The 26,984-nt window shown below is 41.6% G+C and overlaps 1 protein-coding gene across 1 annotated transcript in view; it reads left to right on the forward strand.

Annotated features, from left to right (window-relative positions):
* The window catches only part of LOC127621599 (solute carrier family 35 member F1-like), a 117,954-nt gene that overhangs the window by 75,968 nt on the left and 15,002 nt on the right, over window positions 1-26,984 (forward strand). Inside the window, exons 4-7 of the mRNA XM_052095265.1 lie at window positions 6,541-6,700; window positions 10,391-10,547; window positions 14,165-14,217; window positions 24,367-24,521. Of these exons, the coding sequence (XP_051951225.1) occupies window positions 6,541-6,700; window positions 10,391-10,547; window positions 14,165-14,217; window positions 24,367-24,521 (525 nt within the window). The remainder of the gene's footprint in view (window positions 1-6,540; window positions 6,701-10,390; window positions 10,548-14,164; window positions 14,218-24,366; window positions 24,522-26,984) is intronic.

The following is a 26,984-nucleotide window of genomic DNA, read 5'->3' on the forward strand; positions in this document are numbered from 1 at the left end:
ACAGCACAAGATCTAATGTATGACCCAAATTATGTGTTGGACCATAAACTGATTGTACAAAATTCAAAGACTATAGGTGATACAAATTTTTTTACCAAAGGTTTGGATGGACAACAGAGGTGAATGTTAAAATCCCCAAGAATCAACAGTCTAAATTTAGGAGGTCTGTATACCAGTGCACATAGAACGGAGCCCATAATATCAACCTTTTAATAACTGGACCTCAAAGCTTGAAAACATGTCCATTGGCAAGTTTCTGCATTTAAAACTGTTTCTGAAAATAGTGGCAACTCCACCACCATGTCTAGAAGTAGGCACAATCCGGCGGAGAGAGATCGCCGAGAGTCGATAAATCCCCGGGGTTAAGCCACGTCTCAGTCACAAATAAAAAGTCCAGTGAATGAGACAAAGTCATTTCGAATCAAAGATTTATTCGATATGGACCTTGCATTCACTAAGGCCATCTTGGCTGTAACAGAGTTTGTTTGCTTAAAATTGACCCTCCAACTCTCATCACTTGAACCAGCAGGAAAACGACGATGTGTAGACCAGATAACTGGAATGGTTATTGTCAGGGAAGGGGGCCGGCATCCTCAAGCAGAGATCATGGAGAGATCCCCAGTGGACATACCGGGGGCGACGTGTGATTCCCAGGATAGCACAATGATTGTAGACTCCAACAGGAAGATGGAACGAGGAGTTCTGTCGCTAAATACATGGCAGAGTAATAAAGCACCATGTTGGGAAAACAATAAAAACATGGGTCGGTGAATAAGCACCAAGTTCCGTGCTTGGACTGATGAAAATCAGCGGTAAATCACCAGTAAAAGGTTAATCAAAGGCAGAATCCCTGAAGCAGGGCACTAGAGATCCTTATTATTGCCGCTAGGCTACACTATTGAAGAGCCACCAGCTATACTTAATGATTTGTTAAGGTATGTTCCCTGTTCAGTGCAAATGAAGCTCTATAAAAAGCATCTATGGCATGCCCATTTTGGTCCGTTATTCCCAGAAGAGGAAGTACATTTTAAATGTGTTCAGTATCTGGTAAAAGTTACGTTGGTCAAATTTTAGGAGTACAATAGTTCCTTGGATCGCATAATTAATACGATTAAAATGTTTTCCAAAGTAATCTTTTCAGTAATCAAAAGCCTTTTTGAATGTAACTGTATTCTGATTACAAATTATTTAAAATGTAACTTTATTGTAATACAGTTACTAATATTTAGTATTTTAAATATGTAATCCCGTTACCTGTATTCTATTACTCCCCAAACCTGCCCAAGAACTATAACAAAAGTACAATGATGGTAAAAATTTACTTTTGGGGATAGAATTCTTTAAAACAATTATTCTAATCGAAGAGGGTTTTCAACTTGGTGTTTTAAACCAACATACAAAACGAATCGGTTACCTAACGTAACCTCGGTTCTCTCTAGATGAGGGAACGAGTATTGCATAAGCTAGCTTACGCTATGGGAAAGATTCATCTTTTCTGAGATATTGAAGCCAAAAAATTTTCCTTAATTTTGTATCCATTGTCAACGCAGTGCAGCAGCTTCATACCTTGAGCGGGCTAGCTAGCGAGCTCATTGGTTGCTCTGCGGCAACTGCTGCAGCCTATAGACGAACTTGAGTGAACTTGCGTCCAATGACAGGCGCCCGCGCCGTCACTGTATCAAAGCCCGCCAGAATGGGCGTGGCTAGAGTGCATATAAGCGTAAGTTCGTAGGCTGGAACCCTGGTTTTCATTGAATGAAGCGAAAATCGCTCGTGGCGCGAGCACGGCCGGCTATGCAATACTCGTTCCCTCATCTAGAGAGAACTGAGGTTACGTTAGGTAACCGATTCGTTCTATTACGAGAGGTTCTCTCGTATTGCGTAAGCTAGCTTACGCTACGGGAACCCATTGTCAACGCCGTGCGCGCCAAGCATCCACTGCATGAGCCCCGGGGTGGGGGACCCGGGGAGCCCTTGTGAGTGGGGAATAATATTTGGCCGGCAAGAGTGCGGGCCAGTGTGTGTGTAATACATAAGCACATAGTGGGAAGGGAAAGACAGAGCGGCGGTGCCGGTCTGTGTGGAATGTGTCCCGTCAGTGCAGCTCACCAGGGGAGCTGTAGCGTATTAAACCGCTAGTAGTTTTGCCTGCAGGGCGGGCACTTCCAGATTGTAAAATCTGACAAAGGTGGAGGGGAAGCCCAGCCCGCTGCCACACATATGTCGTGAATGGAAATCCCGCTGGACCATGCCCACGAGGAGGCCATGCCTCTAGTGGAGTGAGCCCTAATGCCTAACGGGCATGGTAGGTCTTTGACGCCGTACGCGGCAGCAATAGCGTCCACTATCCATCTAGACAGTGTCTGTTTCGAGGCGGCGAAACCTTTGGTGCGCCCTCGAACGAAACGAAAAGCTGCTCAGAGCGCCTGAAAGAGGCGGAGCGCGCAGTATACAATCTCAGTGCTCTGACTGGGCAAAGGAGATTGGCGTCGCGTTCAGCTATCGGATGCTGGCAGCGCCGATAGGGAAATGATTTGTGCTCTGAAAGGAGTACCGATCACCTTGGGGACATAGCCGTGTCTAGGCTTTAAAATGACCTTGGAGTCACTTGGTCCAAACTCAAGACACGCAGCGCTGACAGACAGCGCGTGAAGGTCTCCCACACGCTTAACTGATGACAGGGCAGTTAGAAAACGGTTTTGAGTGAAAGGTATTTCAAATCCACGGATTGAAGCGGTTCGAAAGGGGGGGCTTTCATAGCTTCGAGAACTACGGAAAGATCCCAGATAGGAACCGATGGGGGGCGCGGGGGGTTCATCCTTCTAGCTCCCCTGAGGAAGCGGATGACCAGCTCGTTTTTTCCCAGTGACTGGCCGTGCAGGGGTTCAGTGAACGCCGCGACGGCCGCCACGTACACTTTGAGCGTGGACGGGGATCTGCCCTTATCCAGCAGCTCTTGTAAAAACACGAGCAGCGACGACACCCCACATGTCCGTGGGTCCAGGTCTCTGTCGGTGCACCATTTTGAAAACACAGACCATTTGGACGCATAGAGTCTTCTCGTGGAAGGGGCTCTAGTGTGTATGATAGTGTTTATTACTCCTTCTGGCAAAGCGACGGGTAGTCGTTGATCACCCACGCGTGCAGCGCCCAACGCTCTGGGTGGGGATGCCAGATCGTGCCGCGAGCTTGAGAGAGGAGATCTGCTCTCACTGGAATGGGCCACGGGGCTGTCAGTGACAGCTGCGTAAGCTCCGGGAACCATGTCTGATTCTCCCAGCGCGGGGCTATGAGGAGCACCGAGTGACGCATTTCCCTGATCCTCTGCATTACCTGTGGCAATAGCGAGATGGGAGGGAAGGCGTAAAGCGGGCGGTTGGGCCAGTCCTGGGCCAGCGCGTCCTCGCTTTTCGAGAAAAATACTGGGCAGTGAGAGTTCTCTTCTGACGCAAAGAGGTCTATCTCTGCTCTGCCGAATATGCTCCATAACTTCTGGACTGTTTGAGCGTGCAGGGACATTCCCCTGGGGAAATATTTTCTCTGGACAGTCTGTCTGGGCCGTCGTTCAGGTGGCCTGGCACGTGTGTCGCCCTCAGCGAGCGCAGGTGGCACTGGGACCAACTCAGTATGCGTTTTGTCAGATGGAAGAGGTTCCTGGATCTGACACCGCCCTGACGGTTTAGATAGGATACCACAGATCTGTTGTCCGAATGGACCAGGACGTGGTGACCCTGAATGACCGGGAGGAAGTGCACGAGCGTGTACTCGACCGCTATCATTTCCAGACAATTTATGTGAAGGAGCTTTTCCTGACCTGACCATAGGCCAAAAACCGGAGAGCCCTCACAGACCGCGCCCCAACCCGTGTTGGACGCGTCTGTCGTGATGACTTTTCGGCGAGATACAGCTCCCATCGTCACTCCCCGCTGATACCATTCGGCCACTGCCCAGGGCTGCAGAGCTGAGATACAGGTCTGAGTCACTCTGATCGGCTAGCGGCCCGTGGCCCAAGCCAGGCAAGACGCGCGGGTGTTTAGCCAATGCTGAAGCGGGCGCATGCACAGTAAACCCAGCTGAAGTACTGCTGCGGCTGAGGCCATGTAACCTAGCATTCTCTGAAATTTTTTCAGAGGCGTGAGGCTGTTCATCTGAAAGGACGCGGCTAGTCGCTGAACACGGCGCGCGCGCTGTGTAGATAAGCGAGCCGTCATCGCCATGGAGTCTAGTTCTATTCCAAGGAAGGAAATTGCCTGACTGGGCTGTAGTGAGCTCTTGGTCCAATTGACTGCAAGACCCAAACTGTTCAGATGACTGAGGAGAACTGTCCTGTGAGACAGAAGCTCCGTATGTGACAAAATCAGCCAATCGTCCAAATAGTTCAGAATTCGCAAGCCCTGACTCCGCAGGGGTGCGAGCGCCGCATCCATGCACTTCGTGAAAGTACGGGGTGCTAAAGACAGGCCGAACGGAAGGACGGTGTATTGATAAACCTGGCCGTCGAGGCGTAATCTCAAGAATGGCCTGTGACGGGGATTTATCTGAATCTGAAAGTAGGCATCTTTCAGATCGAGAGAAATAAACCAGTCCCCCTGGCGCACATGCGCAAGGAGTTTCCTGATTGTAAGCATTTTGAACTGTCTTTTTGCGAGCACCTTGTTCAAAACCCTGAGATCTAATATTGGTCTGAGGCCGCCGTCTTTCTTGGGGACAAGAAAATAACGGCTGTAAAACCCTGACTCGCTCAGAGAAGGTGGCACTCTCTCTATGGCCCTTTTGCACAGAAGGTTTGCTATTTCTGAACGAAGCATGCAGGCTGCTTCCGTGTTCACAGTAGTTTCGAGCCGCGCCCTGAAGCGGGGAGGGCGGCGATCGAACTGCAGCAAATAGCCCTGTTTTATTGTGCTTAACACCCATTTGGATATCCCTGGAATAGCTTTCCATGCTTTGAAGCGTAACGCTAGAGGATGAATGGCCAAGTCACCCTGATTGCCGCACACAGCGAGCTGAACAGAATGTGTGAGTGCGCTTACTGTGCTTATGCATGACTGCTCGCAGACAGCAGGGACAGGCTGTTCTGTGAGTGAATTCCCGATTGAGGTGAATGGGGAAAGAGTCACATCTGTGAAGTGATGCGCGAGCATAGTCACGGGCATGGGACTTACATACAGAGAGGTGTTTGCTGGCCGTGTGACAGAGCGGGCAGAGAAGGGGCACGCGCACGGATTTGTGGGCGCGTTTATTGACTCTAACACTCGAGCTGGCTGTGCCCGCTTTATGTGAGTGGGCTCTGATAGGGACACGGGAAGTGTAATGCTTGTGTGTAGGGGTGAACACTGGATTGTGGGCACATTTTCTACACATAAGGCATGTTTGCTTTTTACAAGATTTCTTTGGGTCGCCGTAAAAACGGCATTTGAGTGCAGGCAAGCGGGCAGTATCACCGGCTTGTTGGCTGCTGAATCCACCACTGCAGTAGCCTGAGAGAAAGGGACTGACAGGGGGCGGAGCTTTGACGGTGGTCCGGCCGCGGCGGGACTGAGCCGTCGTTTCCTCAACAAAGCTAGGAGGACTTCGGTTGCTCAGGTTTCAGCGCAATCTTAGGCCGAGGCCCGCGGGGGGGCGGCGGTCTGTGGTGGCTGTCTGAGCGCGTTCTAGGGCGGCCGCCCTGTCGACGCTGAGAAGTCTGGCTTTGCTGAGCTGGGCGCTGTGAAGAGGCTCGTGCAGGAGGCTGGTCACGTGGGCAGCCTGCAGAGGAGCTAGCGTGACGAGGCAGGAAGAGATTCATGGCTTGGGTGGCTTTCTGGACTTCCGAGAAACGGTCAACAATGCCACTCACCGCGGAACCGAAGAGACCGGACGGAGAGAGCGGCGCGTTGAAGAACGTGGAGCGTTCAGCTTCTCCCATGTCGGCTAGCGTTAGCCATAGGTGTCTCTCGGTCACAGTCAGCGTGACCATGCACTTCCCTAGGGAAAATCCATATTTTCAAAGCAGCTTTAAAGATATGTATAGTGTAACAGAAAATTGTGCTGTAATGCTGTCTCCAAAAACAAAACGATTTAAATTTATGCCTTAAAAAATGCAGAAATGTTGGCATTGTATAACTTTTATGACCTCATTATCACGGTTATGTGACCTTCAGTCTTTTGTCTTACCTGAATAACCTGAAGTTAGAGCCAAACCTTTGTAAAAATTTGGGACTAGTTAGAGCTTATGGCTGACAATTAACCATGTATGACTTTATTTCTTCTGCGGAACACAAAAATTTATGTTAGACAGAATGACATCCTCGGTTTGCTTATATTGTATGGGAAAAATGTGCAACGAACATGAATGGTGACTGAGAAAAACATTTTGCATTACCTCTCTTAATTTTAAGTCATACAATTTGGAACAACATGAAGGTGAGATAATGATGACATAATTTTCATTTTGGGTGAATTATCCCTTTAACCACAAGGAACAACTTTCTTGGTACCTTTAGCATTTACTCTCACAGTTCTGTTTTTTATTGAATATATATTCTTGCATGTCTTCCACAGCTGCTGGACTGCTTCGTGATCCCAGTGGTGTTGCTGCTGTCGTGGTTCTTCCTGTTAGTCAGGTATAAAGTGTTGCACTTTGTGGGGGTGGGCGTATGTCTCCTGGGAATTGGCTGCATGGTCGGCGCAGACGTCCTGGTGGGCCGACAGCAAGGCCTTGGTAATTATTATTATTTTTAAATTTTTTAATGGTTTAGTAATATAATTCTTATAATTATGGCATAATAATTATTTGGTATTATATAATAATTATAGTAATTATTATTATTATTATTATTATTATTGTCTATTAATAATTGATTATATATATAAAAATTCATACATTACATTTTTGAAAATATATTATAATTATTTATTATCAATTGTTATACGTACATCAGTTTTACTATCAATAATTAGTTAAAGTGCATTTTATGTATTTTCTCTATTTAGTTTTAATTAAAAAGCATAAAATAAACAATTAAATTGGTTCTGCATGTTGATTTTAAGAAAACAGCTGCATTGTTGTAAAGATAAAAGTAAATACGCAACCATTTAGATTGAAAACAACTATTAAATTGATTCTGCATGTTGTAGTATCAGTATAAATATAATCAGTTGTGAAAAAACAATATTGGTAGATTTCTAGTCTTCTCCCCTCCACTCTTTGAATAAAAACCCACACCAAAACATGTGCTCATTTCCCCAGGATGGTGTTGCATTTCAAATGCAGACGTTACATCAGTGTAAAGCACTGCTAAATCCTCCCCTGAATTCTGGAGATTGATTCGGTCTCTGTCTGTTATTAAATATGAATGAACAGTACGGTTTGTCTATACCATTTCACGCACAGCTTTCCCCAAGATGCCAGTCCAGTGAAATGAATACTAATTTGCAGAGATTCTGCTGTTGTTAGATTTGTCTGAAAATTATTTACTCGCAAGTGAGTAAATATCATTTTCATAATCTTGTATAAAAAGGTTATGCTTAGTACTGTTCAGAACATGGATGGAAAAAGGTTATGGGAGTCTATCTGCCGGCTCTGTCCTCACGGACCTCCCATCCCCCAGCACGCTTGTTCTGCCCGGTAGAGTTCACGAGCGAGGCAAGCAGTCGTCCTCAGGGCGGATTTAATGTTTTGCAGCATCGGAGGATGGGCTCCTGCTTACGGAAGAGGACGAATCTACTGACCACCCACTCTCAGGCGGTAGAGGTCAGGATGAAGCAGACTCTGAGTTAGCAGCCATGCTTGTCCGGGCAGCTGCGAACATCAGCTTGAGTGGAACCCTCTGCCCTGCCCTGAGCGTTCGCGGCTGGACGATTGGTTTCTAGGTCGTAGCATGACTCATGGCCACACCCCGCTCGGTGCCCTTCTTCCCGAAAGTGCACGAGGAGCTCACCAAGTTGTGGAATGCACCTTTCTCCGCCCATACAGGCTTTGCAGGCTTATCCACCCTTATTACCCTAGACAGTGGAGTGGCCAAGGGATATGTCGAGCTTCCCCAGGTAGAACGCGGTGTGGCCATGGCCGCAGGGTGCAGCCACCTGGAGGAACCAATGCTCCCTTTCTTCGTTGTTAGTGGCGAAGGCCTACAATGCCGCAGGTCAGTACGCCTCAGCCCTGCACACGATGGCCATCGTGCAGGTTCACCAGGCCAAGGTGCTGAAGGATCTGCACGAGGGTAGGATGGGGCCCCTCCCAAGGGGAGCTTTTTGGCAACACTGTCGAGGATTTTGGACCTGCGTACCTTGAACAGTGCCTTACACAGGCTTCCGTTCAAGATGCTGAAGCAGAAGCGCATCCTGGCGTCAGTAAGACATCAAGATTGGTTTGCTGCAGTCAACCTGAAGGACTCATACTTCCATGTATCGATCCTTCCTTGACAAAGACTATTTCTTCGGTTTGCCTTCGAGGGACAAGCATACCAGTACAAGGTCATCCACTTCAGTCTACAATTTTAGAGGCTCTTGGGGCATATGGCATCCTCAGCGGCAGTACTTCCCCTCGGGTTGATGCATATGAGACCGCTCCAGCACTGGCTACAGACTCAAGTCCCGAGATGCGCATGACACCACGGCACCCAGCGTGTGACTATCACACCACAGCGACCGTGGCATACATAAACCACCAGGGTGGGGAACACTCACTTCGCATGTCGCCCGCCACCTCCTCTTTTAGAATCAGCAGACATTGAAGTCCCTATGAGCCACTCACATCCCGGGCATCCTCAATCATGCTGCAGATGCGCTCTCATGACAGGTAAAGCTCCACAATATGTGGAGGCTCCACCCCCACACAGTCCAGCTAATTTGGGAGAGATTCAGGGAGGGCAGGTGGAACTATTCACCTCCCATATTCCCCTGAGGTGGGACCTTCTCACTCAGGGCCAGGGCATGCTCCAGCACCCACGGCCAGACCTCTGGAACCTCCACTTCTGGCTCCTGGATGGGACATGGAAGACCTAGCAGGCCTTTCGCCAGTGGTGATAGACATGATTGCTCAAGCCAGGGCCCCCTCCATGAGGCGGCTGTATGCTTTGAAGTGGAGTATTTTCCTGAACTATAGTTTTTCCCATGGGGAAGATCCACAGAGTTGCATGGTCGGGTCTGTGTTGTCCTTCCTACAGGAGGGACTGGAGAGACAGCTGTCTCCCTCCACCCTGAAGGTGTATGTGGCTGCTATAGCAGCATATCACGATACACTGGATGGGAGACCCTCACAGCAGCATGACCTGATCATCAGGTTCCTCAAGGGCGCGAGGAGGTTGAATCCTCCTAGACCGTGCTTAGGATGCTTTGGATGTTTCTGTGGTCCTATCAGCCTTACAGAGAGCCCCGTTTGAGCCCCTGGAGCAGGCCGAGCTCAGCACTCTTTCACTGAAGATGGCCTTCCTGGTAGCGCTCACTTCTATCAAGAGGGTTGGGGACCTGCAGGCGCACCCTGTCATCAGCGGATGCCTGAAGCTTGGGCCGGGACACTCTCATAATATCTTGAGACCCTGGCCCGGTTATGAGCCCAAAGTTCCCACCACTCCCTTTCAGGTGGTGAACCTGCAAGCGCTCGCTTCAGAGGAAGACCCGACCATATCTTTGGTATCTCCATTTTGTGCCCTGCGCATATATCTGGACTGCACAGAGAGCTATAGATGCTTGGAGCAGCTCTTTGTCTGTTTTGGAGGACAGTAGAAGGGAAGGATATCTCCAAACAGAGGCTGGCCCATTGAATTGCGGATGCCATATTTTTGGTTTATATTATCACTACATCGACACAACGTTGAGTGAGTGACAGACAGGGGACGTCTTGGTTACTGATGTATCCTCTGTTCCCTGATGGCGGGAACGAGACATTGTGTCCCTCCTGCTGCTGCGCTGAACTGAACACTGACATGGCGGGACTCTCTCTTGAATCCTCAGCACAAATCTGAATGAGTGGTGCATGCCATCTCCTATTATACCCGTATGTCCGGGCAGAGAGTGGCATGCACATTCCACTCTCCAATTTTCATTGGCCATTTCTGAATAAATCAAAGGTGATTGGGGCTCTCAAGAGCGAACCCCTAATGTCACTACATCAACACAATGTCTCGTTCCCTCCATCAGGGAACAGAGGTTACATCATTAACCAAGACGTTATGAACTATTAAATATTGTTTATAATCAGTTCTCATAAGTTTGGGTGTGTCATGAAGCATTAGAGTTCATTGAAAAAAAAGGTTATTTTATGTTACATCAAAATCAATATTTGATCAGCATAATTCATGTGTCAGAATGAGAATGTTTATGCATGTAAAATGTTTAATATTTCTTTCAGCAGTTATACCATCCTAATGAATGCATTGGCTATGTTATGGCTCATATCTGTTCCATACAGGAGACCATAAACTGTTGGGAGATCTGTTGGTTCTTGCGGGGGCGACGCTCTATGGCATCTCCAACGTTTGTGAAGAATTCATTGTAAAGAACCTGAGCCGGGTTGAATTTCTGGGTATGATGGGTCTCTTTGGCTCCTTCTTCAGTGGGATCCAACTGTGAGTCTATTACACTGAATAGTTATATTATATCCTCTTTGTCCATGTCTGTTAGCTTTGAAGCTATAATTATGCTTGTGACAAAATATAGACTAAAATAAACTTTTAGCGTTTCACTAAAGGAAAGATGGACCAAGAATATTTATATATTGAATGACATTTACTTTTTACATTGGTCAAACCATTTAATGGGATCTTTATTCCCTGTTATCCATATTAAAAAACTATTTAATTATTTACCAAGTGATCACCGTTGCATAGTTTTGTAATAACAGTTGTTTTCATAAACATGTAATGATCTCAGTGGGATTTCCTTGTTGGGTTGCACCACAATCTATCTTCTTAACCGCCAGCCACCTGCTATCTGTGTAAGGTAATGGGCTATCCCCCAGATCCTCTGCACAGATTGACGTTTACACAGCCTGCATCTGTAAATATAATTTCCACCAGAGCATTGGCCTAAGGGACAACTGACCCCCTTTATGGCATTATGAGGTGATTATATTATGGTTAAATTAATCTAGAGCTGTTTTATCCTGCATAGAAACTGCATCTAAACTGCAGATATTCTGTGTGTTTACACAAATGCATAGAGGTAGCATATAGTATGTGTGTTTACAAGGATTCACAATTGCAAACTGTTGAGGTTTGGATTGCATACATAGAGGACAGAAAATAAGATAAGATAAGAAACAAATAATTATCAAAATATTAATAACTTTAGTCTTGATCAACACACAAAAGGGATTGTTTTAAAGCTTATAAGCTCTACTGCATGTAGGCATTATGATCAAAATTGAAAAAGTGCTTTGAAATTTTCAGACAAATCAGGAGTATTCTGTTTTAATAATTTTGTAAAAATGTTGTACTGTACATATTGTAATCTGTAAACACATCAAACTGATTAAATAGGCATGAATCATATGTCATTGGAAAACTCTCAAAAAGTAGAATACAACCAACCTTTGTTTTACTCACAGATAAAAATATAGCGTGTAATACCCAAGTACACGTCCTTGACAAACGTGTTACATGTAAACATTTTGCTTATAAGCCTCATTTTTGCTTAAAACTTCACAAAAAATAAAAACAAATATCACATATCATTACTTAGAAGAGGGGATTCCTGTTAAAACAAGCTCACACACAACATAATTGGATGCATAGATCATTACATAATCCACACGAAGCACAATTTACATAATGTACAATCTGGCTAAAAACACTTTTCTGGATCAGACGACTTCATCAAAAATGATGTAGTACATTGTCCAGTGTCATGGAACCCTAAACTAATCATATTAGGATCCAGATCACTACAACCAGAAGTGGAAGTCATCCAAATATGGGCAAAGAGGATCGTTCACTTTTATTACATATGGCCACCAGGAGATGGCGCCAAGTACATGACACAGACTCAATGATAGCTCAAATGACACAGAATTGAACTAAATGAGATCTCGTTACTCATGCCTGCATGCTTTGGAGTGAGAGCAATCCTTTAGTCATTGTTGTATTTGAATGTGTAATTAGTTCTTGTGTATAATTATTATGTGTTATTTGTTTGGAGAGGCTTTTGGACACTTGATGTTTTTGGACACTAGGATCAATTATTTTTGTAATGCTATAACTTTTTATTGCTTTGTTGTATCAACAACTTTTACATTTTACTCCGTTACAGTTGAAATGATTGGGAAGTTTGTTTTATGATATTTTTTTTTCACCAGTTTCTTAGGCTGAGAGTATAATAATCTGTATCATAAAAAACAATTGCAAATTTTTCTTTAGAATGATACCAAACATCTAGCATCACATTTCCCAACTTGCAAATACCGGTCAGCTAGAATGTTCCCCTCTCCAATATTTGTATCCATCTGCAAACGAGGTCAATTTAGAGTGCCTGTGTCCCTCAGCTTATAGTTGTTTATGCCAGTCACTCTCATCTAACACCTTTATTCCCCCATGCCAAAGCTTCAGTGTGCTTTAACATCTATATTTGTGCCATGTTATTTACATAAACGCCAACAACACTGGTTATCCATGCTAACTGCATCTATCTTTGGTGTAATTATGTTGAAAGGCATTCATAACTGACAGCAGGCTTGAATTGTGGATGGCTGTTAAGTCCTGCTTCCAGTTAGAGTCTGACTGCTTTAAAAATGGCTATAGGGATGTCAAAAGTACTGGTACTTCGATAGCAGACTTTAAGAATTGGTAGCAGCGTTTGAAGTGGTCTGGTACTGGCATTTCTGAGTTATTCTGTTCTCAGCATCACAAATTAAATGCATACACTGCAAAAAAATAAATAATATATATATATATTATATATAAGTATTTTTTTTTCAGCAAAAATATCTAAACATTCTTAAAAAATTATACATTTACTTAGGAAAAAAATAACATGATATTTTGTCTTGTTTCAGAAAAATCTAACAAAAATGTATTTACGTTGTGCTTATAATAAGAAAACTATTTGCAGAAGAGGTACAGAAAAAAAAAAAGTTTATACGTTTTTAAAAAATGGTTTGTTTTAAGCATAGGTGTTACTAAATAAATTATTATTTTTTTGCAATCTACCAGTAGCTGTCAGCTGTGCTTGATGTATTTCAGAGAATATATTATTAATTAAGTTGATTTGACATATCCCAGTGGCAAATCAGTTTTTTTGTATTTTAAACAAAACTCACAACATTTTTGATTCATACCTTTATACTTTAAACATGAGAATTGGCAAATGCGCAAAAAACCATTCAAGTAATCAATTTAAATAATGAACTTTTAGCATAAGTTACATATTATTATGCTGTTATGCAGCTGTGTTTTCAATAGCATATTCCTTTTTTTGCTGTGGTACCGATATTGTTATCGAGAATCGTGCATTTTCACTGATGTTGGACCTGATTTTCAATTAGAGTCAATAAACTAAAATGGTCACTACGTGTCTAAACTCAACTAGTTGGGCCTAGAATAAAATATTATGAAATACATAAGTTGCAGATAAAAAAATAATAATTCACTATGGGTGTATTTATGGCCCCCACATTTTAAATATCGGGGACATTTTTGTCACTTTTGGTGGCATTTTCCCCTAAGCCCTAGTTAAATTCTGACCATGTTGACAACCATAATTAGCTCTAGAGAAAGTGTCATGAAAACCCCACTGGATATAGAACTTCTCTGAGACTGCATCAATATTAATATCAACTGCAGAGACACAGGGCTTCAGTCGCTGCCTTTACACACTGTCTGGCGACGAGACTCGTAACCTTGGCAACAGTTCATCAGTACACTCCTGTGATGCCTCTACAGAGGTGTCACATGGGTGGGTGGACTGTTTCCTGTGAGGCTTTAATTGTGTTTATGGGGACCTCATGTCATTGTTAGTAAGTCAGAAAAGATCTGACAGAACAAGGCACGGGGGGGGTCAGGTGTCCAGAAAGATTGACCGCTCTTTGTTCTGGCTCGGTGGATTTGTCACTCTCCCCGTTGTGGCTGAGGTCACCCACCTGTCAAAATGAAGTATGCTGTCGAGCCTTAGCTATTTATCTATTATTGACGTTGTGGTTTTCCTCCGCTCAGCTGTGCTCACTTGTAGCTCATGTGATTTCTCTTTTCAGGGCCATTATGGAGCACAAGGAGCTTCTGAAGGTGCAGTGGGACTGGCAGATAGGTAAGCCACTGATCTATGCCGTTTTGACACTTCATTGCTTGGTTCAAACCTGAGTTGGATTCCACCACCCTCCCGTTGGCCATTGTGTGTCTGTTTTCACTTTGTATTATTTAAATTGAGTGCCACTGTGAATGCATCTCAAAAGAGTGGCCAAAAATAGAAAGCAATGTTTAACTGAACATCTCTGCATTTTATGTATGATTTGATTCCTGCTGTGTTTTGAAGTTTTTGTCTGCCCATATTTAAAAAAATTCCATAATTCTCATCAGGAGCCCAACTAGAGTTTGATTGTTTGAAGTTTGATTCCCAGGAAACGCACATAATTATAAAATGTATAGCTTCAATGTATTGTTAGTCACTTTGGATTAAAAGTATGTTAACACATAAAATCTTATTTAGGCTAGGTTTTATAGGTTGTTTGTAGTTAAATGTAAAATGCAATTTTGTCTTTCGACCCATTGTGAACTATAATGAATTTCATATGAACCGTATTCCAGATCCCAGTTTTTCAGCAAACTCTGTGCGGTTCCTTGGTGTGCATCTATGTTCGGAAAACAGCTTTTACACCAACCAAACAAACTGAACAATGATGTCAAATAGAACACCTTGGAATCTGGCTCATCAAAGAAGAATTTTGAGTCTGAACAATCAGTTCTATTATTCCATAAGACTTTTCAATATTTAAACTACCATCCTAGAATTAGGAGTCACTTAAAAGTGCAGTATGTTAAAATTTTTATGTAATATTCCATTTTTTTTGCCAATGTGTGAACGGCTTGTAACGCAATTTAAAAAACGAGCACTTCCCAGACTTCCTAGTTTGCCTATAAATGCCTGTAGACTGAATTTCATGCGAAGGGAGCAGGTTGCTTTTGCTGAGAAAATCCAAAGAATGCACTCCCAAGAGCCTTGCCTCAGACAGTACTGTAATAGCTTCTCTTCCACATCAGCTGACAGTCTGCAACACTAGGTAACCTTATCTTAGAGATGGAATCCTGCAAACGTCCAGCTCCCAGTACAACACCGACTCCTACACAAACTCAGAGTGAGGCAAAAAAAACAACATTTATCTACTGAATCCCATCTGGCTAAACTAGCGAAAACTAGAGTGAACATCGGCAGGGCATTTGATTCCTGGAGGGACCTTTGTTCAGTTTTGGGGATCAAAACCGACCCTGAATTGGCATTCTTATTGGACAGGTAAGCTTACATTACTGCAAAGCATGTGAAATATAGTGCCATAAGGATTGATCCGTGTAATTTTAGCTATATCTTGCTTGCTAACAGTGACGAATTGCAAGCTACCTTGCTTCATAACTTTCAATTTCAACGATCTTCTCTTTATACTAAAAATCAGGAATGCTGATTAACAGTAACTGTCATAATCAATGTTAATCTGTAATTATTCAGCAAGGTACATTTCAATAATGAATGCTAGACAATATTCAAGATAATGCAAAAAGATCCCTTCATTAGTGTAACGTAACTTGGTTAAACAGAAAATATATACATTCTATTATTATAAAACAATAGCGCATTGATATATCAAAATGTCATTTGTGATGGAATCACATCGATACTGAATTGTGTCAACATATTTAGAATGAACAGTCTATTTTATAAACAGCTACTGTCATCATCCACCAAATTTAGCAAACATATATTGATAAAGCTGGCTAGCTAGCTAATGCCGAAATAGGCTATCATATAAATGCAGTCAATGTATCATGCAAAGAAAAGTGATTACTTCAAACTACAGTCTTGCATATTCAGACCTATGATATACAGTACAGTCTAAAAGTTTGTAATAAAACAATCATAACTGTGTAATTTTAATTATGCTACCTCATCTGTCAGCTTGATGTCGGTGAATCACGTTCAGTCTCTTTGTTCCTACTGTCATTGTTTTGGATGATGCTCGCTTGCTCGAGTCCCTGTAGAGTGTGAACACGAGTGCGGGCACAAGCAACAGGTAGCTGGCTGCAGTTCACTTAACGGCCACAGGTGTCATTAATAACAAGGATTTCGGAATCTTACACACCGCACCTTTAATCCAGATTAATGCTCCTCGCAGGGCTTGATGAAGTGTGGAGGGTCTGTGCCAATGCATTTGGGTTGCATCCCAAGAGAATAGTGGCTTGTCACAAGGACATTAGCAAGTCTATAGTCACTTGAGGGGCCAACATCATTAACTGTCAGTGCTGCGTCAGGTAACATGCTTTGTGCCAGAAGAAGGAATGCCTCCTGCCAAGACTGTGATGCCCTTGAAAAACAACGAGGGCATGTTGATAATAATGCATTCGTTATGTTGCAACCATCCTTAGAAGACTACGTGAAAATGTTGTATGTTATATTAGTGTAAGGCTGACATCAAGATGTCGTAAAAGTCAAAGAACTCTGCGAGAACCTAGTCATAAAAACTCTCGCACAGAAGAACATTTTCTCCTGAGTCAACACATCCTACTGAGCAAGGACAATAAAACACAATCTCACATCTGAGCTCTACCTCACCTCAGGCCAATTTAGGCCTATTCTCCTAAAACTCACAAACATTTGCCCCCTCTACTCCTCCTTCCCCTTCAGCTCAGAATCACTTCAAACTCACCTAAGATATACATGCAACAAAATATAATGTCTGATGTATACAAATAATGTGACTTGGCATGTTTGTAATCATTTAAAATGTCTTGGTGTGACTGGTATATTGGTCCCTTTCCCATGTTGATAAAGTCTTTGCCAAATGCTGTATAATTCTGGAGGTCTGTCTCCATCCCTGCCTTTATGTTAATGAGGTATGTCCCCAGGACTTCCAAACCTTACCACTCCCAAAATTCCCTTTGTTCATGGTTTTTTGTATTTAAGGAAATGTGACACATTGTTCATTGTTATCTGTAGTCAGACGATCCCATCACAGTTTACTGTGTGTAGTTTATATCAGGTAATTGCAATTTGAATTTCTTATATTTTGATAAAATGTCTAAAATTACTGTCTAATTGGAATTTTTTACCTGGAAAATAAATTGTTGCATTTGAATGTATTCTGATTTACTCTGAAACTATTGTCGTTAGTAGATTACGTTAAGTTCATTTTTCTGCAAATCCTCTACCAGGTTAGTAGCGGACTAAAGCTCAGTCCTGAGTGGAGCATGGGGCACACCAACTGAGACTTTAGAGCTCCGACTAACTAATTGGCATTATTTCAAGTGTACTTAGTGTGTACAGGCTCGATAGGGAATTTCCGTTTAGGACAACATGAAGTGTGGCCCAAGCCTAAATAGGGTGAAGTCTAAACCTCTGATTATTGTAATATTTTCTAGCTAAGTGTACATAGGAAACTATAACATGATCATATAAAGCTATTTTAACTTGGGTATGTTGGTCTATCTTTGTAAATTTAGTGGTTATGACCTCTGGGTAGAAAGGTTGCTCTAATTAAGTGTTTACTATCTAAGGCAGGGGTGTCAAACTCGGTTCCTGGAGGGCCACAGTCCATCAGAGTTTAGCTCCAACCCTAATTAAACAATCAAGGTCTTCGGGAGTGCTTGAAGATTACGAGGAGGCATTTTGGAGCAGGGCTGGAACTAAACTATGCAGGGCTGTGGCCCTCCAGGAACTGAGTTTGACACCCCTGATCTAAGGGGACTAAATAAAATACTTGTAGATAAAAGGGCAAGCAGGAGCAGCCATCTAATTAGTATTTAGTCAATTGCTGTTTAAATTACCAATACTGGCGTATTTGTGACCGTGAGATCGGCCGGCACGAGACTCTCTAAGCGACAGGAATCCGAATGAACGAGTTCAATATAAAATAGAGTTAAATACAATGATTCAATGTTAAATCAAATTGAATGATAATAACTAAGATTAGAACATTAATATATCCTTAGAAACTTTTTTAATTGGAGTCAGATAAAATAAACGAGGATCATAAAATTAATCATATAGTTATGTAATTGGAATGAAATAACTTAAACTGAATGCGCATGGTAAGACAGAACACGCAGGAGACTTTCAGCCATGCCATTGGATACCGTCCTTGGGCCAGTTGGGTGGCTTCCCTATTCCTCCTTTACCTTATCCCCTTCCCCCCTTACATTAGTAAACTGAAATCATCTCCAACTAATTATAGAGTTGGCTTAAATATTCTTGATTTATTATTATTATTTTTTAACACAGTCTTACTTAAATTGTAGCCTAGAGATAGCTCTGAACTTTCTCTTGAATAGCAAGTAACAGTTTAAACCTCTGGTGTGATTCATCACCAGGCAGTTTTTGCCAGGCGTCTGAATAAGTTATGAAGTCTTCTGCTCAACTCTGTGGCCTCATGGCTTGAGAACAAACTAGGTGTGAATAGGAAAGAGTTCCATCAAACAGAGCTATAATGTTGACATTGATTTGTCTTTGATGGTACAAGCTGATATTTGTTTTTACCTTGAGGGTTTCAGAGGTAATCCTGTAGTTTTCATTTGATAGTTGTTGCATCACTAGAAAAAAGCTTGATACTTTGATATTTGGACATCGTAGTGTGATAATACAATGGTTTGTTCCATGGTATTCTTTTGAGCACCTTGGTATTACCATCTGAGACATTTACTGTGCCATGGTACCACCACAAGACTATACTACTGTTTTAGTAAGAGATGGATAAGTGCAGTGTTCAAAGCAGGGCATTAATATACAGTGTTTATACAGTATAATGTATGTATGTGTATATATATACTGTAGAGTGTATATATATATATATATATATATATATATATATATATATACACACTACCGTTCAAAAGTTTGGGGTCACTTGACTGAAATGTTTCTCATGATCTTAAAAAAACTTTTGATCTTAAGGCGTGTGCTTTTGTTAAAAAACAAACATTTTATATATATAAAAAAAACCTGAATAATTAAGAAAAGCAGCCACTAAGTGCCCAACATAGATAGAACATAGACTCCTTCAATACTGTTTAAAAAGCATCCCAGGGTGATACCTCAAGAAGTTGAGAAAATGCCAAGAGTACATATCCTCAAAATCTAGACAAAGTGTGGCCACTTTGAAGATGCTAAAATATAACATTTATTTTTATTTATTTTTTCTATAATTCATAATTCCCATATTTCCATTTCTATTATTCCATAGTTGTGATGACTTTACTATTATTCAAAAATGTATTAAATAAGATTTGTATTATTATTATTTATTATTATTATTTAGATAAGAGTTGTCCCATAATCAAATTTGGATTTTCCTATGCTCTCATTTTTTTTTTCAGTCTTTCCCTTTACATGATCTTATTGATGAAATTTTGTCTTTTGTCAAATGTCAATTCTGTTTCACTAGCATCAGCGAACAGAATAGTTATAATAATGACAAGTATATAACAAATAGTCCCCTGTCTGGTATTGGTTTTATCTGCTGTCAGACATTTCAACTTTGACACCACAACAAATCTAAACTGATATTGAAAAGGAATCTGATTGCATTCAGAAAAAAATTGCCGACATGACTTGGCAGGTTTCCAGATAGAAAGCAGATTTCATTTGTGCTGTCTGCTTTTTTCCACCAAAACAAATTATCATTATCCATCTCCATGTCTGCTGCATCTCCATCTACCAAAATAAAACTTGTGTCCTTTACAGACGCATTTTTAAATGAATGGCCTTAGACCGCACAAGTGCATAATTTAATTTTTCGCTGCCATCCAATTCCATTATGATTGCACCGGATGAATTATGACCAGAATATCACAGCTGCTGTCTTGCCATCCTCTATGACGTATACCCCTTATTGCAGCCAACCGAATATAGTGAATCCTCACTGTAAGGAGTGGAAAAATGAAAATGATGTATAACATATATTTCTGCACACTGGCTTTGTTTTGTTTTCTGGCTGAAAAGTTGTTTTTATACATTATATTTAAATATTGATATTACGTATATACTGTACATATACACAGATGAGCCAAAATTATGACCACCTGCCTAATATGCTGTTGGTCCACGTGCCACCAAACCATGTAGGGGTGTACCTGGTCTGCAATGATGTTTAGGTAGGTGGCAGGTGTCACACTAACGTCGACATGAATGGCCGGATGCAGGGTTTCCTTGCAGAACATTGCCCAGAGCATCACACTCCCTCCAGTGGCTTGTCATCTTCCTACAGTGCATCTTGGTGCCATCTCTTCCTCAGACAAATGGCCGTTCATGTGATGTAAAAGATAACAGGACTCACCGGACCATGCGACCTTCTTCCACTGCTCCACAGTCCAGTTCAGACGCTCACGTGCAAAATGTTAATGCTTTCAACGGTGGACTGGGTTCATCATGGGCACTCTGGTCTGCGGCTACACAGCCCCATTCATCCAGCATGTGTTGTGACAAATTCCTCCCATAAGTATCATTACAATTTTCTGTGACTTGTGTGCCATGGAAGGCAAGATGTACAACTAAACAAGAGGATAAGTACATCAGAGTCTCTAGTTTGAGAAATAAATGCCTCACATATCCTCAGCCGACAGCTTAATTGAATTCTACCCGCTCAACACCAGTTTCATGTACAACAGTAAAGAGAAGATGATGCCAAGTATGGCTGCTGCGTTGTGAGCTCTAACCCAATATTGCAGTTTTTTTTTTCAGTTTTTTTTCTATAATTCTTATATTTTTTGTCTTGGATGTTGTCTGCATTATTGTATACGATCGACAAACACTTTTGGACATTGGTTCTACAATAGCACACCAAAAACTGGACTTTAAATACCTCAATGCCGACCCACTATTTTCAAACACACAAGTGGAACCCTTTGTCTGGGCAGCCCGGCCGCGGAAACGCAGCTGGAATAGGGGAAGGAGAGCCGTTGTTCTCATCAGGCTAAGACGTTGCGCAAATCAATCCCTGCTACCAGTATTCTACTGGAAAATATTCGGTCTCTGGACAACAAGCTCTGTGAGCTGAGAGTGCGGATCTCTTTCCAACGAGAGACAAGGGACTGCTGCATTATCTGCCTTACAGAAATTGGATGTCTGTGGAGATTCCAGACTCAGCCATCAATCCCGTGGGTTCTACGTGCACAGAGCAGACAGAATGAAAGACCTCTCAGGTAAAAGCAGAGGATGTGGTGTATGTTTTATGATCAACAAATTCTGGTGTGATCAGAGGAACGTACATTCCATCCAAGTCTTTCTGCTCTCCAGATCTGGAATTCTCCTGCTTCTGTGTCGACCATTCTGGCTAACGAGGGAATTCACAGCAGTCATTATCACAGCTGTGTACATCCCGCCACAAGCCGACACAGAACGGGCACTCAAGGAACTGTATGGGAGTATAAGTGAGCAGTAAACCGCACACCCTGAGGCCATGTTCATTGTGACTGGGGACTTTAACAAAGCCAACCTCAAGACCGCAACAACCGCTCCACTGATGATGGAGACTTCACCTTACATTACTCTCTCCCACCTGGAAAAAAGGAACACATATGTGAGAATGCTCTTTGTAGACTACAGCTCAGCATTCAACACCATAGTGCCCTCCAAGCTTGATGTGAAACTCTGGGCTCTGGGCTTAAAAAGTTCGCTTTGCAGGTGGATCCGGGACTTCTTGTCAAGCAGACACCAGGTGGTTAGAATGAGAAGCAACATCTCCTCATCACTTACCCTCAACACTGGAGCCCAGCAGGGCTGTGTACTCAGCCTACTCCTGTATTCCCTGTACACACATTACTGTGTGGCAGCAAATAGCTCCACTGACATCATTAAATTTGCTGATGATGCAATGGTGGAAGGTCTGATCACTGACAATGATGAAACAGAGAGCCTACAGAGAGGAGGTGCACACTAGTGTCAGGAGCACAACCTCTCCCTCAAATCAGTAAGACCAAGGAGATGGTGGTGGACTTCAGGAGAAAAGACAAAGAAAACGGACTCATCACCATAAATGGAGCATGGATGGAGAGTCAGCTGTCCACATCACAGAGGAACTAACATGGTCCATCCACACTGAGGCCGTTGTGAAGAAGGCTCATCAGCGCCTCTTCTTCCAGAGATTGCTGAGGAAAATTGTAATGTACCACCACATTCTCACACGGTTCTACACCAGTACTGTAGAGAGCATCCTGACTGGCTGCATCACCACCTGGTATGGCAATAGCACCACCCTCAACCGCAAAGCCCTGCAAATGGTGGTGCAAACAGCCAGACACATCATCGGAGGTGAGCTTCCCTCCCTTCAGGACATCTACGTATACCAGGCAGTGTGTGAAAAAAGCTCAGAGGATCATCAGAGACTGAGCCATGGGCTGCTCTCACTGCTACCTTCAGGCAGGCGGTATCGCAGCATCAGGACCCGCACCAGCTGACTTCATGACAGCTTCTTCCCCCAAGCAATCACACTTTTGAACTCTTGATCTCTCACGATCAATATACATTAGCACTGCACTTTATTAATCTTACACTGGACTGTCATGAATACCAATACAGCACAATACAACCTACTATTTATTTTTGTATACTGTGTATTCTATATTTTGTGTATGTGTATTCTATATTGTGTGTATTGTATACTGTACTTTGAAAATTATTATTTGTATATTGTGTTGTGTGTAATTATGTGTATATTAGATATGTCAACTGTGTTGTGTAAATCTGTTGTTTACTGTAATTGGTATATGTCTCATCACTGTCATGACTGCTATGTTGCTCGGAACTGCACACAAGACTTTCACCCACTGTTGCACTTGTGTACATGGTTGAGTGACAATAAAGTGATTTGATTTGATTTGAGAAGACTCAGAGGTGCAGGCCTTATGGGAAGAATTGCAAAGAAAAAGCCACTTTTGAAACAGAAAAACTAAAAGAAAAGGTTAGAGTGGGAAAAGAATCACAGATATTGGACAACAGATAATTGGAAAAGAGTGTTATGGATCTTAACCCCATTGAGCTTTTGTGGGATCAGCTAGACTATAAGGTACATGAGAAGTGCCCGACAAGACAGCCACATCTATGGCAAGTGCTACCGGAAGTGTGGGGTGAAATGTCACCTGAGTATCTGGACAAACTGACAGCTAGAATGCCAAAGATCTGCATAGCTGTCATTGCTGCACATGGAGGAGTTTTTGATGAGAACTCTGAAGTAGTTTAAGAAGTTCTGAATTTTTTTTTTCAAATTCTTATAGTAATTTTTCACGTTATTAATGTCCTGACTATACATTGTATAGTACCTATTTCTTTCCATAAGAGCAAAATCTGTACATTATTCCAAACTTTTGGTGCCAGTGTATATTTACTGTTTGTGTATATATATATACATTGCTCTGGAAAAAATTAAGAGACCACTGCAAAATTATCAGTTTCTCTGGATTCACTGGATATTCTACTTTACAGAATAAAATATACATTTTACTCAAACATATACCTATAAATAGTAAATTCAGAAAAATGTATAATTTTGCAGTGGTCTCTTAATTTTTTCCAGAGCTATATATATATATATATATATATATATATATATATATATATATATATATATATATATATATATATATACACAATGCAAAATGCTTTGGCACATACCATGTTTCACAAAAACATTTGTCTTAAGATGGTTATTTATATCTTCAGCTTTAGTGTGTCAATAGGAAATATAAATGATAGACTCCCAAACATTTCTTTTGCAAATAGAAAAGATTAGAATTGAAGAACAGGGAGCCCTGCAACAGATGTCATGGCCCCCACAAAGCCCTCCACTGAACATAGAGTCAGTCTGAGATTACATAAAGAGACAGAAGCAACTGAGATAGCCTAAATAGATAGAAGAACTGTGGCAAATTCTCCATGAAACTTGGAACATCCTATCTGCCAACAACCAAGAATAACTGTGTCCAGGTGACCTAGGAGAATTGGTGCTGTTTTGAAGGCAAAGGTGGTCACACCAAATATTGACTTAGCTTTTTTTATGTTTACTGGACTTTGTATGACATTAAGTGATATATGAAAGCTATTTATGTCATTATTTTTGAAGACATCCTCACCATGCAACATTTTTCACAAGTGCCTAAAACATTTGCACAGTACTGTATATACACATATACGCATGTTGCAATGTATGCATTGATTTCTGATTGATTTTCTTTCTGATGTATCTGTAACTCTTTATATCATCAGGTCTTCTGTACATTGGATTCAGTGCTTGCATGTTTGGCCTGTACAGCTTCATGCCTGTGGTAATAAAAAGAACCAGCGCTACAGCAGTGAACCTCTCTCTACTGACAGCTGATATCTACAGCCTCTTCTGTGGCTTGTTCCTGTTTCAGTACAAGGTTAGAATATGTCTCTCTCTCTCTCTCTCTCTCTCTCTTTCCTTCACTACCACCATCATACCATCTATACGTCATTATACCTGCTGTAATGCTGCACACTCTTATCAGCTCATGGAGGTGGAACAATTTTGCTCTTTTTCTCAGTGGGGTTATTGTTAATTTAAGGTAATTTTATTTCACAGATTATTTTTCCCCCCTGAAGTCTACTCCTTATGTTAGTAAATGTTTCTTACAGCAAATGTAATGATTTATGACCATTTCAGCCCTCTCTCTAACTTTTAGAGTTAAACAGGCTTTTTTTGCACAAGATAGTATAAGGAAAGCAGCAAGTAAGTGGCCAGCATACATGGGAACTCCTTCATTACTGTTTAGAAAGCATTTCAGGGAGCACCTTGTGAAGTTGGTTGAGAGAAGGAACAGAGTGTGCAGTCAGAACTGGAATCTAGATACGTTTAATTTGTTTAATATTTTCAGTCAACACAAAATTCCCATATTTTTGGAATTCCATTTGCATTATTTCATAGCTTTGAAGACTATTATTTAAAAAATTTGAAAATATTAATAATAGGAAGGTTTGTTCAGGTTCACACAATACAAAATATGCCTTTTAAATGATTGTTAAAAGATCCAAAAGATTCCTTCACTTGGACAATGAGAAAATGTTTCAGCCAATTTTGGAGGCAGTGTCCCCTCGGGGGAAGGATAATGTGAGACTTAATTTCTAAACTCCACCATTACAGCTGAAGCCATCGCTGAACAAAGCCATTAGTCATGCTGTACAATGAGCATAGTGTTTTAAATTCTCTTTCCTTGTCTAGTACAGATTACACTCTCTGGAGGCCAAAAAAAGTTTCTAATTCTTGTGAATTGATCATTATACATTGTGCCACACTGATAAGTCTTAATGGTTAAGGCACCGTTGTAGTCAAGTATAGCACAGCAGTGTTTTGTAGGTGAATAAAACAGCTTGATTTTGCTGGAAGGTGAATATATTAACACTGTTAATGAGATTTAAAATGAATGAAAACAATTCGAGTGATGGATATGAAACTAGCCTTTGTCCGGTGTTGCTTGAAAAACAAGCAATCTGGTCTGAAAAAACAAGGCCAAAGTAATCAACATGCCTCGCCAAAATAAGCAACCCCAGTTTTTTTTTGTGATTTGGGGGAATGGGAGTTTAGAAATCAATCAGAATTGCTTGATTTTATTTGTCTAATTTGTTGTAGCATATACTTGCATAAAACATACATTAAACTAGGAAAATGTGTTGTCAAAAATTATTTTTTTACAGAAATATACAACTGGCCAGCTGGCCAGTATCTAAGACCACGTTTATACTAATAATATGTTTTCAGTTAAAAACACCTCGATTTGGCTACATTTACACCTCTCATCCATATTGGAACTGCTTTCGAAACATTTAATAAAACTTTGGACTAAATAATAAATATATGGAAATTAATAAATCTGTTATATGGTCAGTTTTATTGCCAATAATGTCATCTGTATTCTGAAAATTAGCCAGACAGATAAAGCAATGCTGCCTCCATCTCTATAGCCAAACATCTGTTAGGAATATAGGCGTCATTTACAGGTGGGATGGGTGGAACATGTCCCTACCACTTTTTGCATTTGCCAATTTTGTCCCACCACATTTTGAAATAGCTTTTGTTAGGAAAGTGTGTAATGCAGAACAAATATTTCCATTTCTTGAGCAGGAGTTTCCATTTCATTCGTGTTTGTTATAAGTGGCAATCCAGTGCTGGGTTTTGTTATTTTTTTATGTTATGATGAGTGCTTGTTGTGGCTGTTATCAGTGGTGTTGAGTGACAGCGGGTGACAATGTTTTCTCTTGCATCCAGACACGTACTCTACTCTCTCCATACCTCATGCTCCTTTCCAGTTAAATTGCAAAGCAAAATGCAAACAGATGTATCCCCATTCATGGATTAGAACCTGAAACTCCTTATATTAGTGGCAAAATCTTTACCATGAGACCAATCAGTCATTCTGGTTAAAACTCGCTTATCCATGTATAATCGCATTATTCACTGACTAACAAAATCCCAGTACTAACATATAATGCTATTAAATTAATTATGTGAAATATTTATTGCAGCGCTTGAATTGGTCATCATGAATGACCGAAAACAGAAAAAGATTATTTCACATTATCTGCTCATAACCTAATTCATATTCATGAGTTTCACCACTTTGTGATGTCAGCCCTCCAAATGTCCCTGACACTTTTTAAAACAACATGATGCCAATGGTTTGGAGTGAACAATAATGTCTGTGTGCTCTATGTAGGTAGTTCTGCATCATTTTCTCTCTGTTTTGGCCTTCCGTCCACACTAAGACTGCGTTTTTGAAAGAGAAATTTTTTCATTTAACATTTAGTCCTTTCAGATGGAAAAAATTTATACATATAAATTATGAGATCCAAAGTGCATTTGAACAGCG

Source organism: Xyrauchen texanus, chromosome 28 (assembly GCF_025860055.1).
Source record: "Xyrauchen texanus isolate HMW12.3.18 chromosome 28, RBS_HiC_50CHRs, whole genome shotgun sequence".
NCBI classification, from domain to species: domain Eukaryota; kingdom Metazoa; phylum Chordata; class Actinopteri; order Cypriniformes; family Catostomidae; genus Xyrauchen; species Xyrauchen texanus.